The 20,370-nt window shown below is 45.4% G+C and overlaps 1 protein-coding gene across 1 annotated transcript in view; it reads right to left on the bottom strand.

Annotated features, from left to right (window-relative positions):
• The window catches only part of AK9 (adenylate kinase 9), a 1,007,389-nt gene that overhangs the window by 841,138 nt on the left and 145,881 nt on the right, over positions 1-20,370 (bottom strand). The window contains exons 6-7 of the mRNA XM_033936269.1: positions 19,120-19,232; positions 7,260-7,442 (exon numbers count right to left, since the gene is read on the bottom strand). Coding sequence (XP_033792160.1) covers positions 7,260-7,442; positions 19,120-19,232 — 296 coding nt within the window. The remainder of the gene's footprint in view (positions 1-7,259; positions 7,443-19,119; positions 19,233-20,370) is intronic.

The raw sequence follows: 20,370 nt of genomic DNA, 5'->3' as shown, positions 1-20,370 counted from the left end.
GTGAGGGAGGTTAGGTAGATTGTATATGCTTTTTGAACAGCAGTGTTTTGATTTCTTTACGGAATGTCTTGAGGTCTGATGTTGTGGTTAACAATCTGGTGATGGAAGGTTCGAGTTTTGCAGCATGTGTTGCCAGGAGGCTATCATAAAGCTTTTTGCGGTGAGTACCCTTGAGTGGTGGGTATGTGAATGATGTCAGTTTTCTTCTTGTTCTGGTTGGAAGGTTACGGTTTAGGCGGTCATTTAGGTAGGTGGGTGCAGTACCGTTAATTACTTTGAAGAGTAGACAGTATAGTTTGAATTGAATTCTGGCTCGAATCGGTAGCCAGTGTGAGTCTAGGTAGGCATTGGTGATGTGGTCAAATTTTCCGAGTGAGTAAATTAGTCTAAGGGCTGTGTTCTGAACAGTTTGAAGTTTTTTGATCATGTTTGTGGGGCATGGTAGATAAAGGATATTGCAGTAGTCCACGAGACCTAGTACCAGGGATTGTACAATTATCCTGTAGTGTTCTTTGTCAAAGAATTTCCTTATTTTTCTTAAGTTGCGCATTGTGAGGAATGCTTTTTGGGTAGTTTTGTTGATTTGGGTCTGCATAGTGCAGCATCTGTCTATCTGCACTCCCAAGATTCTGAGTGAGGTCTGGATTGGGTATTTGGTTGCTTTAATTTCTAGGTCTGTTATGGATGGGTTTTTGTCCGTTTCAAGCATTAGGAATTTGGTTTTGTCCGAGTTTAGTTTCAGTTTGTGGTTTGTCATCCATTTTTCTACTTCATCCAGAATTATTTCCAGGTGTCCTGTTGAGGTGTGGTCTTGGATTTCAAAGGGGAGGAGAATAGTTATGTCATCTGCGTAGCTGAATGATGTTACATTTAGGTTGTCTAAAGTGGTGCCGAGGGAGGAGATGAAGAGATTGAATAGAATGGGCGATAGTGGTGACCCCTGCGGGACTCCGCATGGATTTGACCATGTGTTAGATTTCGTGTTGTTTGTCTTAACTCTGTACGTTCTTGTTTTGAGGAATCCTTGGAACCAATTGTAAACCACCCCTGAGATCCTGATTGCATCAAGTATCTGGAGTAATATGGTGTGATCGACTAGATCGAAGGCGGCGGAAAGATCTAGTTGGATAATTAGGATCCTGTGTCCTTTACTGAGGTGTTGTCGGGCTATGTCTAGTAGTGTTGCTAGTAGTGTTTCCGTGCTGTGGTGAGATCTAAATCCTGATTGAGAGGAGTGAAGTATATTATGGTCAAATAGGTAGTTGGTGAGGTATTGAGCCACAAGTCCTTCAATCAGTTTGACATATAATGGGATCGAAGCGATAGGTCTGTAGTTGGTAGGAGCGTCTATAGGGCCTTTTTGATCTTTCAGTAGGGGTGTGATTATGATCTCTCCAAGATCTTGTGGGAATTGACCTTCTATGAGAGTGCTTTGAATCCATTGCATGAGGTTGGTTTTGAATTTAAGGGAGGCATTTGTAAGCAGATACGATGGGCAGTAGTTCAAGTCGCATGAGGTGTGGCTGTATTTTTTGTATAGTCGGTTCAAATCAGACCATTGTAGGGTTGGGAATGTGGTCCATGTTCTGTCTGCAGATATGGCTTCTTCCGTTGTGGGGGTTATTATCTCGTAGAGTTTGGTGGTTGAGTTGTTGAAGGTATTTCTGATTGTAGTGATCTTGTGTTTGAAGTGGTCTGCTAGTTGAGAAGCTGTTGGTGGTTTATTGCCTTGAGTGGCAAGGAATGGGTTAGTGTCCGTAAGTTTTTTTACTAAGTTGAAGAGTGTTTTTGTGTCAGAGGTGTTTGTGCCAATTAGTTTAGAGTAGTATGTTTTGCGCTTTTCTTTAAGTTTGATATTGTATAGTTTGATTTGGGTTCTCCAAGCGGATTTGGTTTGATAATTTTTCTTTTTTCTCCAAGATCTTTCCTCTATCTCCTTTGTTGTTTGTTTTATACCTGGAATCCCTCTTGTACTGTGGTATGCAGCCTATGCCTGCTAGGTGTGTCCCTAGTGCAGAGCCCAGTTTAAAGGCCAACCCTTCCCCCAGTGTTACAGATAAACCTTTTTTTGATCCTCCTGATGCTATTTCTCCCTTGCTCTCTAGAGGGAGTCAGAGAGCACGAGTGCAGAGCGCCCATCCCCCTCTCAGGCCCAGGGTTGCTGATAGGAAATACTTCCCACCTGAGGGTTGGGGACGGGGCTGCAAACTAGTTGCCCAGAGAGGAAAGCTCCTGGGAAGTCAGTTAAAAGGAGGAGAGGCACAGGACAAGCAGGAGAACTCAGGGCTGGGAGATACTGATGGCAGTTCTCCACTTGAATGTATGGAGCTGATGGAAGCCGGAGAAGAATCTGCTTTCAAGGAGAATGAAGAATCCCAAGCCATGGAAATTGACCTAGATTCTTCTGCAGCTCCAATGAGTGAAATTCTTCCAATGGAAGTGGGCTTCCTGGAAGGCAAGCCGCTCGAGGAATAAATGTGAGTAGCTGTGACCTTATTATATGAAGGACTTCCATGGTTATGCATTGCCCTGTGGGAGCTTTAGTAATCAAGAGCTCCAGAAGATTGAAAGACTTTTGTGAAGGTTTTTTTTCTCCTTTGTGTTTCTCTTACATGAGAAAGGACTGTTACCAGCCCAGGTAGTGGGGGTTCGCCTCACATATTTTGTGGTGGGATAGTGGGCCTGTTTGGCAATTTATCAACACGTGATGTGTACTACCTGCCCAGCATTCTAGCAGCTGGGTAAGTCACAGCCGTTGCTCTGACTAGTGCTGTGGTAGTCAATTCAAGAACTGTTTGTATTTTGAATATTTTGTTTTTCATTGCTTGAAAATGAGTAGGGGCTGAAGCCAATAGCCTGAATCTTAGGAAAAGACTTGAACTTTTGAACATTTCCACTTTGGGACAGTTTGCTGTTTTGTTTTGTTTCTTGCTACAATTGTTTGGGGACTATCTTCTAAACGCATGAAACATCCTGACCGAGTTTTTGTTTAAGTTCCAGTGAAAGAATAAATTCTGAATTGATTTAAGCGACTACACTTTCCTGGTGTGGCAGTATTTTTCTTCCATTGATTTTCCTTGTGCAGCCCTCCGTGGCTCACAAGAGCACAACTCCCTTGTCCCAGCCGCTCAGGGCCCATTGTCCTGAGCCGGTTGGTGACAGTACGCTATTGTTGGAGGCAACGGTGTCGGGAGTCCTGGTGGGGAGGCAGGAGACAAAAGTCTTGGCTTTTGCAGACGACTTGCTGTTGGTTTAGACTCAGCCGCTGGTCTCGTTAAAAGCCATGTTGGGGGTGATTGATGAATTCGCTCATTCTACCACTTGACGACACTTTGCCCTATACTTGGGTGGTGATTTTCCTTTTCGCTGGGCTGAAGACGCTATAAAGTACTTGGGTGTATGGATTCCCAGGGATTTATCCCGTTTATGTACCCTGAATCTGCAGACCTGCATGCGGTTTACAAAAACTAACTTAAGGCTTTGGCCAGCATATTCCTTGTCGTTGCTGGGGAAAATTGCCCTGTACAACATGCTACTCTTCCCCTATTGGTTGTATCTTTTTCAGATGCTTCCTCTTAACTTTTTCTGCTTCGACTTATCGAGGTTTTGTGCGTTTGCTGAATACCTTTTTGTGGAAGGAAAGCGGCCCCGCCTGGCATATAGGGTGGTGGCCTTACCTAGGGAAAAGGGAGGCTTGGGGCTTCTAAACTTGAAGCTTTATATCGTAGCCTGTCAGATGCGTCAATTTAATGATTGGTTTCGTAATGTCTCTCAGTTCTCGTTTACGGCAGTGGAAACTTCGTTCCTGCATCCTCTACATTTCAGTAGTCTGCTTCATTCTCCCTTATGGTACTTTTCTATTGCTGTCTGAACGTTTCCTCTCTATTTATCGATTCGTAAAGCCTGGCGGCACCTTTGTAGCCTGTTACAGATCCCATCGATCGTGACCGTACTTTTACCAATTGTGGGTAATCCTCTTTTCATGTGGGAATAACATCTGCTTCCTTTTGTACTTGGCAATCTCATGGACTCTTGTACTTGCATCAAGTTCTACATAAGAACATAACAATTGCTGCTGCTGGAACAGACCAGTGGTCCATCGTGCCCAGCAGTCTGCTCACGCGGTGGCCCTTAGGTCAAAGACCAGTTCCTTAACTGAGACTAGCCTTACCTGCATACGTTCTGGTTCAGCAGGAACTTGTCTAACTTTGTCTTGAATCCCTGGAGGGTGATTTCTCCTATAACAGCCTCTGGAAGAGCGCTCCAGTTTTTTTACCACTCTCTGGGTGAAAAAGAACTTCCTTACGTTTGTACAGAATCTATCCCCTTTTAACTTTAGAGAGTGCCTTCTCATTCTCTCTACCTTGGAGAGGGTGAACAACCTGTCTTTATCTACTAAGTCAATTCCCTTCATTATCTTGAATGTTTCGATCATGTCCCTTCTCAGTCTCCATTTTTCAAGGGAGAAGATGCCCAGTTTCTCTAATCTCTCACTGTACGGCAACTCCTCCAGCCTCTTAACCATTTTAGTCGCTCTTCTCTGGACCCTTTCAAGTAGTACTGTGTCCTTCTTCATGTACGGCGACCAGTGCTGGACACAGTATTCCAGGTGAGGGCGTACCATGGCCCAGTACAGCGGCATGATAACCTTCTCTGATCTATTCATGATCCCCTTCTTAATCATTCCCAGCATTCTGTTCACCTTTTTCACGGCCACCACGCATTGCGCAGACGGCTTCATTGACTTGTCAACCTGTACTCTCAAGTCTCTTTCCTGGGGGATATCACCAAGTACTGCACCGGACATTAGAGAGAGACACAGGGAAAAAAATCTGTCTCCGTCACAGCCCCGTCACTGGACCACCGTCCCCTTCACCACCCCGTCCCCGCCATGCTCTTTACTACCCCATCCCTGAACCCGCCATCCCCTTCACCACCCCATCCCCGTCGTACCGTTCACCGCCCCGTCCCCACAGCATCCACCCTTCCCTCTCGCCACCTCACCACCCTTCAGCGGCCCGAGAATATCCCTCCCTCCCTCCCTCCCCTTACCTTCGCGGCGTAAATAAACTTAAAGGAGGGAAGGAGTGCACGGCCCCTTCCCTCCCTCCCTCCCTCCCTCCCTCCAGCCAAATCTATCTCCCTCCCTCCCTCCACCTTACCTTTGCGGCACTTTAGAAAAGAAACTGATGCCGGTGAAGCCTACCTGTGCCACCCTGCAGTCACGTGTGTGTGGGCGGAAGCTTCTCCTGACAATTGTCATTTTATAAACACAAATAAAACAGAGCAAGGTTCAACAAAACCCATCTCCCCTCCCTTTCAATGAACAAACCAAATTACTACAGAATGCTATATAGAAAATACTTTAGTCACACATGCCAAGAATAATGTTAGGGGAGTGCAACAAGGGCAACTGCCCCCTGGTCAGAGAGAGAGTCCTAAGCCAGCTGGAAGCTAAAGAAGCACAGCCTGGACTTTGCGGTTCCCAGTTATGTTTAATACTAGCTCTAGCAGGATACATATTTCAAATCTGAAATATTCTAATCACAAAATATAAAATAAATTTATTATTTTTCTTTTTGTTGTCTGGTAATTTTATTCTTCACATCACAATGGTCTCAGGCTTTGGTTTTAGGTTCCTTCTGTCTTCATCATGGCATAGCTGGCTCCTGAAGGTTAAATAGGCGCAAGAGGAGCTGGGGAGAAAATGCCGAGTCTGACACGGGCGCAATATTTTTTTATCACAGGAGTAAGACTTTTCACCCACAGGGAGTGGGGCGGTGAAAGGTCTTGTCCCCATTCCTGCGGTAAACCAGTTGCAAATGTCTCCATTCCTGCGGATTTACTGCGGTAAACGGTCCCTGTTTCATTCTCTACCGACATCCTGTATTCGTGTATAAGATTTTCTATTGGAGGACGGCTCCATTCGCGGATCTGCAGGTGGAGTTATGACTCCCAGCTTCAGATTATATTGCGTATTGGCAACTGTGACATTACATACTCACACTGCCAGCCAGTGCCCTGTTGGGGGACTCCCTTGAACTCCTTCATGAGGGGTTATGCTTGGAAGCAAGAATATTATTCCATTGCGGTTTTATTTGAAATCTTTGGAGGAATATCTCCCCAGTTTTGATTACCCGCGTTTGGGTCAACAATGGACTCGGGATCTGGGGGGGTCCTATTTCTGCAGACCTTTTGTGTCATAGTCTTCGAGTGGTGTCCAAAATGCGCTTCTTGGTGGCTCTGTGGGAGCTCAATTATAAGATGATTATGAGGTTGCACGTATCTCCTTGGCGCGCCCAACAAATTGCACTCCAACTGGATGCTTGTTGCCCTAAATGTAAGCTTCTGGGCGCAACTTACCTACTCTAAATGTAATCTATTTTTTTTATATCACACAGTTCTGCACTGTCAATTTGCTATCCAACTTGTAAATCCCCTCGGAATCTTTCCAGCTATATCTCCGTTGTAAAAAAAAAAAATTGTATCTTCACTGGAAAATGTCCAGTCAAATCTTTTGTAATCTGCCTTGAACTGCAAGGTATAGGCGGAATAGAAATCCGTAATGTAATGTAATGTAACTTTAGGACATGTTTTTCACTTGTCCTGGGATCGGTGCCTTTTGGGGGATGGTCTTGGATCACATTTCCTCAATGTGGCATGCACGCTGTATAGTTTCACCCCAGATGTTGTTTTAGCAATGTCAGGTACTTGCTCCAGTCCCGAAGGGTCTACGCTGCTTTTTTAAAAAAGCTGTACTACTGGGGAAAAAGGTTGGTTGGACGAGTTGCCCCCCTCTTTGCAGCAATGGCGGGCACTTATGATCCACTTGTTGAAAATTGAGCGTCAACTGGCTCTCGAGCAGGTCAGTGTTTGAAAAAATGTCTGGGCCCCCTTTTGGAACACCTTATCATCTGCGGGGCAAAGTTATTTACTGAACATGTAATTTTAGTCTCTTGCCAGTTAACCCTTATTGTGACACTTGCTCTGTTCTGACGCCCCTTGAGTGGCAACTTTAGATAACTGTCTTTGTACAGGCCACACCTGATGTTTGTAGGGAGTGGGGGGTGGGGGTTGGAGGGACAGGGGGAATTGTAAAACTGTTTCTTCTTCTCTCAAGGATTGTGGTTTTTTGTTCTAGTATTGGCTTATATTGTATTACTTATCAGAGTTATTTCATTGTTCTGTATAATAAAGATGATATATATATTTTTTTAAAAAAAGAATACCATTCATTGAGTTCCTGGAAGATCACTTACCTCTTCTTCCTCTTCTATTTCCTCTGTGGCCTCTTCTTCTGTCTCTTCTCCCTCTGCTTGCTCCTGCTTTTTCTTCTGCAGTTTAAGGAGTTCAGGGTCCCACTCCTCTCGCTGGTACAAATGCCCTGTTTCAGGAGACTGTTTCTGGCCAGATATTCTTTGACACAGGTCATCATCAGGACACTGATTCAGAGAAAGTAAACAAGTCTAGTTAGGAGAATCTGCCCTGAAAATGCAAAACACTAAGAGGCAGATGTTCAAAAGCTATTTGAGTAAGGCTGGTTGTAGCCAGTTTTGCTTTTGAGTTACTTTAGCCTCTAATGCGCAAGAGGATTCTCAGTGTCAGCCTCTGAGAATCCTATGCTATTGTATTACAAGGAGCTCATTAGTATTCTAATGAGCACTCTGTGTAATGCACAGCAGGAACGTTCAGTTTTACCATGCAAACTTTTATGGCAGGTCTGAGATCTTGTAGTCTTACTTTTCTGTCAGTGTCTGAGCACTGAATGACTCAGGCACTGACAGAAAAGTAAGGCTAGAACTTAGACCAACAAAAAATCCCCAGGAGTCTAGTAGACCCCTTCTGAAATCCCCCTGAACCCCTCCAAAGACACAACACACTGATCCCTCCCACCTGCTGCCCCCAGGTCCTCCATAAATGGCTCTGCAGGTCCAGTGGTGGGCCTGATCACACTGATCCCCTCCCCCGAGTCCCCGAAATATGCCCCTGATTCCCCCTTCCACCAATCCTCCCCCTGAGTTCTCCAAAAATGACCCTAGTACCTGATCCCCCCTGCCACCCCCAAACATGCCCCCAATTCCTCCCTCCCCCAAGACCCCCCCCCCAAAAAAAAAAAAACAACAAAAAACAACTGGTGGTCTAATAGCTGGGCTGGACTTGTATTGTTGGTATGGTATAGTAAGCTTCTGAGTATCTATTTTCAGGCTTGTGATACTCTGCTTTCCTTTCTAATGCTAGACACTGTGTGAAGTGTGCTGGGGAGGGAGAGAGAGAGGGAGGGTGGAAGAGTGACAGGAAGAGAAGAAAAAGATAGAGAGAGTGCATGCTAGGGAGGGAAAAGTGAGAGAGTTAAGAAGACGAGGAACAACCAAATGGGGAGGAGAGATCAAAGAGGGAGAGAAGATGGAGGAAAGAGATGGAAAGATAATTGGGTGGATGAAAGGGAAAAGGTGAGACAAGGAAAGAAGAAAAATGGGTGGGGAGAGAAGGGACAGAAGTGGAAAAAAGGAATAAGGAAAGAGTGGTGTGGAGGAGAGGAGCAAGGAGTGAGGTGTAGAGGAAGATAAGAGAATTATGGAGAAATGGATAAGAGAGTGACTGGAACAGAAGAATGTGTGCAAGGAGAAGAGGAGCAAGGATGTGTGTGTGTGCACAAGAGCAGAAAAGGAGCAAGAGAAGAATGGAAGAGAATAGGAAGGATATTTTGAGATAGGAGGTAGAGAGCTGAAGGGGGGGATATCTGCCTATCCACTTTGGGGCCATACTCACTCAAAACTGGATGTCTAACTACACTACAGCTAGGGTCTTTCCTCTTATGACCCCAAACTATCACAAACTAATTATGTATGTTAACCTGTAACCCATCTTAAGCTCTTTGGGAAGGATGAGATAGAAAACAAATCTCTCCCCACCCAGGTGTTCAATAAATATCCTTGGAAACACTATTTATCTCCTATAACTGATTCAAAACTTGATTAAGGGCCATAAGGGAAAGGGACTTAAGAACATAAGAACATAAGCATCACCTCTGCTGAGTCAGACCATAGGTCCATTATGCCAAGCAGTCCGCTCCCGCGGCGGCCCCCAGGTCAATGACCTGTAAGTGATCTTTTTCTTAAAACATTTTGTCCTGTAGAGTATCCCTCTAACTATACCCTTCAATCCCCTTTTCCTCCAGGAACTCGTCCAATCCCATCTTGAAACCCAAAATCGTACTCTGCTCTACCACCTCCTCTGGAAGCGCATTCCAGGTGTCCACCACCCTCTGAGTGAAGAACTTCCTAGCATTTGTTCTGAATCTGTCTCCCTTCAATTTTTTTGAATGCCCTCTTGTTTTTGTTGCCCCCGCCAATCTGAAGAATCTGTCCCTTTCTACCTTCTCTATGCCTTTCATGATCTTGTAAGTTTCTATCATGTCTCCTCTAAGTCTCCACTTTTCCAGGGAAAAGAGCCCCAGCTTCTTTAGCCTCTCAGCATATGAAAGGTTTTCCATTACCTTTATCATTCTTCTCTGGACCCTCTCGAGTATCGCCATATCTTTCTTAAGTAAAGGCAACCAGTACTGAACGCAGTACTCCAGATGTGGGCGCACCAACGGCCGATATAACTTCCTTCATTCTTGTAGTGATACCTTTTTTGATAATGCCCAATATTTTGTTCGCCTTCTTTGAGGCCGCTGCGCATTGCGCCGCCGGCTTCATTGTATTATCCACCAAAAACCCCTTTTCTAGGTTGCCTTCCCCCAGTACCATCCCCCCCATCGTGTAGTTGTACATCGGGTTTCCTTTCCCTATGTGCAAGACTTTACATTACTCCACATTGAAGCTCATCTGCCATTTATTTGCCCACTCACTCAGTTTGTTCAGGTTCCTTTGTAGTTCTTTACACTCCTCAACAGTTCTAACCCTACTGGAGAGTTTTGTGTCGTCCGCGAATTTTATAACTTCGCACTTCGTCCCCGATTCCAGGTCATTAATGAATATATTGAGCAGCAGTGGTCCCAGCACTGACCTCTACAGGATGCCACTCATGACCCCTCTTCAGTCCGAGTAGTGTCCCTTCACTCCTAACCTCCGTTTCCTGTCCGCCAGCCAATTTCTGATCCATCTGTTTACGTCCCCTTCCACCCCGTAGTTCCACAGTTTCCTTAGTAGGCGCTCATGGGGTACCTTGTTGAAGGCTTTTTGGAAGTCCAGATATATGATGTCTATGGGGTCACCTTTGTCCAATTGTTCGCTTATCCCTTCAAAGAAGTACAGTAGGTTCGTTAGGCATGATCTTCCTTTACAGAACCCATGCTGGCTTGTTCTCATCAGATTATTTTTTTCTATATGTTCATTGATAATGTCCTTGATTAATAATTCAGCCATCTTCCCCGGAACTGAGGTTAAGCTCACTGGTCTGTAGTTCCCTGGGTCGCCTCTGGATCCTTTTTTGAAGATAGGTGTAACATTCGCTATCCTCCAGTCCTCTTTTCAAGGATAGGTTGCAAATCCACTGCAATAACTCCGCTATTTCGTCTCTGAGCTCCTTCAGTATTCTCGGGTGGATTCCGTCTGGTGCCGGGGATTTGTCAGTTTTTAATCTATCTGTTTGAGTACATCCTTGAGGCTTACCTCCATGCTTGATAATTTTTCCTCTTGATCCCTCTCGAAGATTTTTTCTGGTTCCGGCACATTGGATGTGTCCTTTTTTGTGAAAACCGATGAGAAGAATGTGTTTAATCTGTCTGCCACCTCCTTTTCCTCCGTCACCATTCCCTTCCTGTCTCCCTCATCCAGGTGTCCCACCTCCTCCCTCGCCGGCTGTTTTCCTTTCACATATTTAAAGAATGGTTTAAAATTCCGTGCCTCCTTGGCAAGTCTCTCTTCATACTCTTTTTTTGCTTTTCTGACCACGCGGTGGCAATCTTTTTTATGCTTCCTGTGCTCCTTCCAATTTTATCCTTTTTCCACTTCCTGAATGATTTTTTCTTGTCTCCTATCATCTTCTTAACTTCATTGGTTATCCATGCTGGGTCATTTGCTTGATTCTTTTTGCACCCTTTTCTAAATCTGGGTATATACAGGTTTTGTGCTTCGTTTACCGTGTCCTTGAATAAGGTCCAGGCTTGCTCCACCATCTGTGTTTTCCTGGAGCTGTTCCTGAGTCTCTTCTTCACCATTTGTCTCATGGCATCATAGTTCCCTTTCTTGAAGTTAAACGTTGTTGTAATGGTTCTCTTCCCCTTTGGCATTCCTAATTCCACTTTGAACTGGATCATGTTGTGATCACTGTTTCCTAGTGGTCCCACTACTTCCACTTCTTGGGCAGGTCCTTTCAGCCCGTTGAGGATTAAATCCAGAATAGCCGTTCCTCTAGTTGGTTCCTTGACAAGCTGTTCCAAGAAGCAGTCCCGTACAGCCTCCAGGAACTCAGATTCCTTTGAAAAGTTTGAAAGACAACTGGAAGACATGGACGCAGAATTAATTGAAGACATAGAGAATATCACTCTACGAGGAGAAGCTGTACTGCTAGGGGACTTCAATATGCCTGATGCAGACTGGAACTCATTTTCAGCAACAACCAGTGGTAGCAGGAGGCTCTTAACCTCCATAAAGGGAGCACGTCTCAAACAAATGGTAACGGAGCCCACTAGGGCCAAGGCGATCCTCGACCTGGTACTCACCAACGGGGAAAGCGTCTCAGAGGTCTCAGTAGGAGATACGCTAGCCTCCAGCGACCACAAAATAGTATGGTTCAACCTTAGAAAAGGCTTCCCTAGATCAAACACAAAAACAAAGGTACTCAATTTCCGGGGCACAGACTTCGCAAGCATGGGAGATTTCGTCCATCGGACGCTGCAGGACCAAGCGGAGACCGATGATGTAGAAGCTAAGTGGTTAACACTGAAATCAACCATACATGAAGCAACTAGCCGCTTCATAAAATCAGTAAATAAATGACAAAGAAACAATAAACCCCAATGGTTCACCGTGGAGATCTAGCACCTCATTAAGGAGAAGAAAAAAGCATTTCTCTCCTACAAGCGCACGGAGAAAAGAGAGGCAAAGGTAGAATATAGGACCAGGTCTACAGCAGTCAAAATGGCAGTTAGGGAGGCAAAACTTCGAGTGGAAGAAATTCTGGCAAAAAACCTTAAAAAGGGGGACAAATCCTTCTTCAGGTATATTAGTGACAGAAAAAGGAACACAGGTGGGATAGTACGCCTTAGAAGACCGGACGGAAGTTACGTGGAAGCAGATTCCGATAAAGCCGAACTACTGAATGAATACTTCTGCTCAGTCTTCACCTGTGAGGCACCGGGACATGGTCCGCAGTTGAAGGCAACACAAAGCACAGAAGACCCGTTTCAGAATTTTGAGTTCACACCAGGTGAAGTTTACAGTGAACTGGCAAGACTCAAGGTGAACAAAGCCATGGGACCAGACAATTTGCACCCAAAAGTGCTCAGAGAATTGAGCGATGTCCTGGCGAAACCGTTGGCTGAGCTATTCAATCTCTCCCTAAGTAAGGGGAAAGTTCCCCTGGACTGGAAATTAGCTAATGTCGTTCCTCTGCATAAAAAGGGTTGCAGGGCAGAGGCTGCGAATTATAGACCGGTGAGTCTCACATCAATAGTGTGCAAACTCATGGAAACACTAATTAAAAGCAAATTGGACATGATCTTGAATGAAGGGAATCTTCGGGATCCCAGTCAGCATGGATTCACCAAGGGTAGGTCCTGCCAATCCAATCTCATCAGCTTCTTTGACTGGGTAACAAGAAAGTTGGACTTGGGAGAGTCTTTGGACGTCGTGTACCTGGACTTCAGTAAAGCTTTTGACAGTGTCCCACACCGCAGGCTGCTAAGCAAGATGGAATCGATGGGGGTTAGGAGAGACACTAACTGCATGGGTCAATGATTGGCTGAGTGGCAGACTTCAGAGGGTGGTGGTTAATGATACCCTCTCTAAAACATCGGAGGTGACCAGTGGAGTGCTGCAGGGCTCGGTCCTGGGTCCACTCCTTTTCAACATATTCATAAGGGATCTGACTCAAGGGCTTCAAGGTAAAATAACACTATTCGCCGATGACACCAAACTATGTAATATAGTAAGTGAATGCAATTTACAGAATTATATGGCGCAGGACCTGCTTACATTGGAAAGTTGGTCCTCAATCTGGCAGCTAGGCTTCAATGCTAAGAAATGTAAGGTCATGCACCTCGGAAGCGGAAATCCATGCAGGACGTACTTCTTGAATGGAGAAACTTTAACTAGGACTTCAGCAGAACGAGATTTAGGAGTAATCATCAGTGCAGACATGAAAACTGCCAATTAAGTGGAGAAGGCTTCATCTAAGGCAAGGCAGATATTGGGTTGTATCAACAGAAGTTTTGTCAGCCGAAAGCCTGAAGTCATAATGCTGTTGTACAGGGCCTGATGAGACCTCATCTGGAGTACTGTGTGCAATTCTGGAGGCCACATTACAGTAAAGATGTGCGCAGAATTGAATCGGTTCAGCGGATGGCCACCAGGATGATCTCGGGGCTCAAGGGTCTCTCGTACGAAGAGAGACTGAACAAATTGCAGTTCTATACTCTCGAGGAACGTAGGGAGAGGGGAGACATGATCGAAACATTTAAGTACCTCACGGGACGTGTCGAAGTGGAAGATGATATTTTCTTTCTCAAGGGACCGTCGGCCACAAGAGGGCACCCGCTCAAACTCAGGGGCGGAAAATTTCATGGCGACACCAGAAAGCATTTCTTCACAGAGAGAGTGGTTGATCATTGGAACAAGCTTCCAGTGCAGGTGATCGAGGCAGACAGCGTGCCAGACTTTAAGAATAAATGGGATACCCATGTGGGATCCCTACGAGGGTCAAGATAAGGAAATTGGGTCATTAGGGCATAGACAGGGGGTGGGTAAGCAGAGTGGGCAGACTTGATGGGCTGTAGCCCTTTTCTGCCATCATCTTCTATGTTTCTATGTTTCTAAACTCCATGGCTCCAGTCTATCCCGGGTAGTTGAAATTTCCCATAACTATGGTGTTTGCGTTTTTACATACTCGCCTCAACTCAGCTCTCATTCAAAGCAGTTTACATATATACAGGTACTATTTTGTACCTAAGGCAATGGAGGATTAAGTGACTTGTCCAAGGTCACAAGGAGCAGTGCTGGGCCTTCCACAACATTAGAGCATGAAGTTTGTTCCTATAATACCACAGAAGGTCAGAGGGGAGGATTGCAACCAATGATTCAGTATGAGTGCACTTTTTTCAGTAATTGTATCAGGTGCCTTTTGCCAGTATACAGTGATGAATTATTTGTTAACTGCTATAATAAAACCCTTAGCACGCATGCGCACTTCAAATTCTGTGGGTCCGTGATCCGTGATCCTGCGCATGCAAAATACATCGCCGAGCACCGGCAGTTGGCCGCTGAGGTTGATGTGCTCCGGGCTGTAGAGGGCATGTGTGCATGCGGAGCGAGTGGGGGGGGAGGGGAGAGGGGGCTTTCTACTCTTCTGGTCTGGCTGCCGCGTTATAGCGGGTGTTGTGCCCCCTTCTTACTCGCACTGACATGGAAGATGAGGCGACGAAAGGTAAAAAATGGCAGTTTCTCTATCGGACAGCGTGTGGGAACATGACCGTGTCTCTTCGGCATTGTGAGGGGTGCTGCTGGACAGTGGGGAGGTAAAAGGAAGGGAGAAGGGCTACTGCTGGATAGGGGGAGCAGGGAAGGGGTGCTGCTTGACAGGGGGGAGGTAAAAGGAAGAGAGAAGGACTACAGCTGGACAGGGGGAGCAGGGAAGGGGTGCTGCTTGACAGGGGGGAGGTAAAGGAAGGCATTGTGCTGCAGGAAACTGGTGCTGCTGGACAGGGGGAGCAGGGAAGGGGTACTGCTGGACAGGTGGAGGTAAAATGAAGAGAGAAGGCTACTGCTGGATAGGGGGAGCAGGGAAAGGGTGCTGCTGGACAGAGGGAGGTAAAAGGAAGAGAGGACTACAGCTGGACAGGGGGAGCAGGGAAGGGGTGCTGCTGGAAGGGGGAGGGAAAAGGAAGGGAAAAGGGCTGCTGCTGGACAGGGGGAGGTAAAAAGGGAGAAGGGCTACTGCTGGACAGGGGGGAGGTAAAAGGAAGAGTGAAGGACTACTGCTGGACAGGGGGAGCAGGGAAGGGTTAGTGCTGGATGGAAGGAGGTAAAAGGAATGGAGAAGGGCTATTGCTGGACAGAGGGGAGAAGGGAAGGGGTGCTGCTGGACAGGGGAAGCAGGGAAGGGGTACTGCTGGACAGGGGAGAGGTAAAAGGAAGGGAGAAGGGCTACTGCTGGACAGGGAGAGCAGGGAACAGGTACTGCTGGACAGGGGGAAGTAAAAGGAAGGGAGAAGGGCTACTGCTAGACATGGGGAGCAGGGAAGGGGTGCTACTGGACAGGGGGGAGGTAGAAGGAAGGGAGAAGGGCTACTGCTGGACAGCGGGAGCAGGGAAGGGGTGCTGCTGGATAGGGGAGAGAGACAGATAGAAAGAAAGAAAGACAATCAGCGGGCCAGGGAGAGAGACAGAAAGAAAGACAGAAAGAAAGGAAGGGGCAGGGAGAGAGAAAGTCAGACAGAAATACAGAAAGAAAGAAAGATAAAGATAGAAAGAAAGAAAGAAATGCCTAAGTCTACTCTACATCTATTCTAGCATCCATTAATGTAACGGGCTAAAAAAAACTAGTCATACTTATAAAATGATTGTGTTTCAATAGTGTTCTGATGATGATGATTAAGCTGTATAAATTGTATCTGTGCATCTCCTTCATAATAACTCAATTTTGAGCTTTTGCAGCTGCAAACATGTTAGTGGTGACTTTGTATGTTTCCAGGAAGGGCAATTTTGAAAAGGATTTCCTAGTAGTATCGATAAATGAGGGAATCTCCCCATGAACACAGCCCCCTCAGCAGACAAAGACAGGTGAAGCTCGGAAGAAGGAATGTGTACTTTCTACACTGCAGGTATATTTATACGTGTTTTCAAGCAAATGTATATACCAAAATGGAATAGTATATAGGCTTATACAGTGGTGCCTCGCATAACGAACGCCTCGCACAGCGAACGCTGCGCACAACGAACTTCATGTCTTGCTTCCTACAACGAACTTCGTTTCACACAACGAAGTCGCCCGGCACAACGAACTTCATGTCTTGCTTCCTACAACGAACTTCGTTTCACACAACGAAGTCACACGGCACAACGAACTTCATGTCTTGCTTCCTACAACGAACTTCGTTTCACACAACGAAGTCGCCCGAGCTGCATCCTTCCGCGCAGGCACTGCGCTTAACTGCCCTCTCTCCGCCTGGCTCCCTGTGCAGTGGCGGACCGTCGGCTTGCAGGGGCCCGGCGCCTACTGCTGATGCGTTGGGGGGGGGCGGAGCTACTCTCGCCGCTTCCCCGATGCTAGAAAAAAAAAAAAAAATGAACAGTTAAGTCCCAGTTTTTGCCGCTGAGACTCTGCCCTCTCTCACTGTAAAATTAGACTCTACTTAGTCTGTCTTTAAATTTAAAAAATGTGTGCTGTTTTAAAAAACAATTATGTTTTTAGATGTATCTAAATAAAAATAATAACAAAAAATTTATCTTTTTTTATGTCATCTTAGCATATTTTATGCTACAGAACGAATTATTTTTTTTAACATGTATTGTTATGGGAAAACGCGTTTCACATAACGAACTTTTCGCATAACAAACTTGCTCCTGGAACCAATTAAGTTCGTTGTGTGAGGCACCACTGTAGATGAAAATTATTTGTAGAAGAATGCGTACTGTTGTGACCTAAGGGGTGGGATACACTATAGCCCTCCCCACAATATCTTCTATATTACAACTGTTCATTAACAAAAGTCTTCAGGCCCTCAGAGGTGCCACCAGATGCTCAATTATGTCTCATAGCAACTGGCTTTATGCCCCCTATCGTCATCGGGTCTTTTTAGTTTTTTAAAGTTTTTTTGTGCAATGCTATATTTTCGTGTTAATTCAATAAATAATTGATAAAAGTTTGAACTTATCTTGGGTGGTTCAGCCAAGAGGGATAGAGTACTGCCAACATGTTTCACCCTATTCGGGTTTCCTCAGGGCACAATCCCTACAATAAAACATAACTTGAGTGCTCAATGCTTACTAAAATTCATTGCATCAACCAAAAACAACTAAACTATTGGCTTACCTCAGAACTGTGTGTGCTCTATACGACATGGCCACCCGAATGAATGATCTAAGATGGCCGCGGCGTGTATTGTGTCTCATTATATACTCTACTTGCACAGCTGGGGCTGACGTCATCCAATCAGCTCGGGAGTGCGGTGGCAACCGCCAAACCGATAGTCCCAGGCTAGGCATACTTGAACACAAATAAACACTCCTGCTCTTACAGTACTTAAGACACGCTAAAAACGTGCTGAGGATATGGGGACCCAGTGAGACCTCACCAGAGGGATTGCCACTCGAGCTCCAGATTGAGCCCGTGGGGTATCACTGAATCTAGTTGATAGATCCATCTCTGTTCAAGAAAGTTAAGCTTAGCTTCCAAATTCCCCTCCGCTTCCTGGCTGTCAATCACATCAATAATTCGCCATTTGATTTGATCTGTAGTGTGTTGTTTATCCAGCCAGTGTGGAACTAGTGGAGCTGTTAACGTCCCAGTAGATATCCGGGATTTATGTTCATTTAATCTTAAATGAACCGGCCGTTTGGTGCGTCCCACATATACCAGGGGACACGGACAGACAATTACATAGACCACCCAGTTAGATTTGCATGTGGTGTGGACTCTGGCACGGATAGAACGTCCGGTGTGTTGGTCCTGCCAAACACTCCCTGCCAGGGTTTTATTACACCACTGGCAGTGGGAACACTGAGAATGAACAGCTAGATCAGTGGTAGGACGCACCAAACGGCCGGTTCATTTAAGATTAAATGAACATAAATCCCGGATATCTACTGGGACGTTAACAGCTCCACTAGTTCCACACTGGCTGGATAAACAACACACTACAGATCAAATCAAATGGCGAATTATTGATGTGATTGACAGCCAGGAAGCGGAGGGGAATTTGGAAGCTAAGCTTAACTTTCTTGAACAGAGATGGATCTATCAACTAGATTCAGTGATAACCCACGGGCTCAATCTGGAGCTCAAGTGGCAATCCCTCTGGTGAGGTCTCACTGGGTCCCCATATCCTCAGCACGTTTTTAGCGTGTCTTAAGTACTGTAAGAGCAGGAGTGTTTATTTGTGTTCAAGTATGCCTAGCCTGGGATTATCGGTTTGGTGGTTACCACCGCACTTCCGAGCTGATTGGATGACGTCAGCCCCAGCTGTGCATGTAGAGTATATAATGAGACACAATACACGCCGCGGCCATCTTAGATCATTCATTCGGGTGGCCACGTCGTATAGAGCACACACAGTTCTGAGGTAAGCCAATAGTTTAGTTGTTTTTGGTTGATGCAATGAATTTTAGTAAGCATTGAGCACTCAAGTTATGTTTTATTGTAGGGATTGTGCCCTGAGGAAACCCGAATAGGGTGAAACATGTTGGCAGTACTCTATCCCTCTTGGCTGAACCACCCAAGATAAGTTCAAACTTTTATCAATTATTTATTGAATTAACACGAAAATATAGCATTGCACAAAAAAACTTTAAAAAACTAAAGAGACCTGATGACGATAGGGGGCATAAAGCCAGTTGCTATGAGACATAATTGAGCATCTGGTGGCACCTCTGAGGGCCTGAAGACTTTTGTTAATGAACAGTTGTAATATAGAAGATATTGTGGGGAGGGCTATAGTGTATCCCACCCCTTAAGTCACAACTATACCAAAATGGAAGACACACTTCCACAGTTGGGTGCATTATCAAAGAGGTTTCCCTTTGAAAATAGACTTGTATCCCCATGGAAATAATGCCTCTGCAGATCTGTAAGCCCAGTGACCATTCTCAAAATCACCCATCAAATCATACAAATAATTTTTCTACTATAGGGAGTGAAAAACAGATTCTTTGACCGTGCCCTAAGTAATACTGTATTTATCTCATCTCCAGGTAAGTGGGAAAAAAATGCATTTACAAATTACAAAGCTGCTCTTACCTTAATGTTAATGATAAAATCTGGCCTCATGTTCAGGTTTTTAATCATCTCTATTTGTTCTGAAATCATCATATATTGCTCCGAGAGGGAAGGAAGGCCACAAAGGACATATCCTGCAAAGCAAAACTTTATTACATATTGTGGTATGCAGCCTGTGCCTGCTGGAGTGTCCCTAGAGCAGTGCACAAGTCTAAACCAGATTCCACTCAAATATCCCCTTTTAAAGCACAATTTGAATCTATGGATGAATTACCTTCTTTATCCTATAGAGGGTGCGGGAGAGCAGGAGTGCAGGATTCCCATCCCCCACTGAAGCCTAGAATGATTACCCGGAAATCATCTCAACCTGAGGGTTTGGGGCGGGGCTGCAGACTGCTATCTCTAAGAACCAAGCTACTTGAGAATCAGAAGCAGCAGGAACAGGGTCAGGACAGGCCACAGCGCTCAGGGCTGAGAGCTCTGGATGTCAGCCAAACTCCAGGATCTATGGAACTGATTGAGGCTGGGGAAGAAATGCCTCTGAGTTTACTAGAGGAACCGCTTGCTATGGAGCTGGAAGTAAACCCTGAGACAAATGCTGAATTGCCTAGTGAAATCCTGCCCATGGAGGTATGCTGCATAAAAAACAAGTGACTAACTCTGTTGCAGTGATTACTTTGAATTTGATTTTTCTAACTGCCTGCAAGCGCTGGATATTTCTAAGCCAGCTGAAGAGTGAAGAAGTTTTGTTTTGAACTGTGCAAGTACTTTGGTTTTTTTTATATTTGTTTTTCCTCGTTGGAAGTTTATTGATCCTTTCCTGGTTGGGGAAAGTGAACTGTTTTCAGTCCCAGACAGTGAGGTTTGCCCCTTGTTCATAGTGGCGGGATAGAGGGCCAATTTTATGGCAGATTAACACCACACGGAGCACACTGTCTGACCAGCACTCTGCTGCTGAAGCTAGTGCGGGTGCACTGACTTGTGCTGAAGTAGTGCAGCCCTGAAGTTTATCTTGTTTTTGAAAGTTTTCCTTTCTTTTGCTGTTCATACTTTTTTGGGACTGGGAATTAATGTGGACTCTACTCTGTTGGGGAATTTCCTGTTGGATGTTTGAATTATCCTTATTTTGATACCCTCAGAGACTAGTGACTTATTCAGTCTATAGCAGGGGTCTCAAAGTCCCTCCTTGAGGGCCGCAATCCAGTAGGATTTTCAGGATTTCCCCAATGAATATGCATGAGATCTATGTGCATGCACTGCTTTCAATGCATA

The sequence above is a fragment of the Geotrypetes seraphini genome, chromosome 3 (assembly GCF_902459505.1).
Source record: "Geotrypetes seraphini chromosome 3, aGeoSer1.1, whole genome shotgun sequence".
Classification (NCBI taxonomy): domain Eukaryota; kingdom Metazoa; phylum Chordata; class Amphibia; order Gymnophiona; family Dermophiidae; genus Geotrypetes; species Geotrypetes seraphini.
Note: the sequence above shows the minus strand (reverse complement) of the source record. Positions and strands in the feature narration are given on the sequence as shown.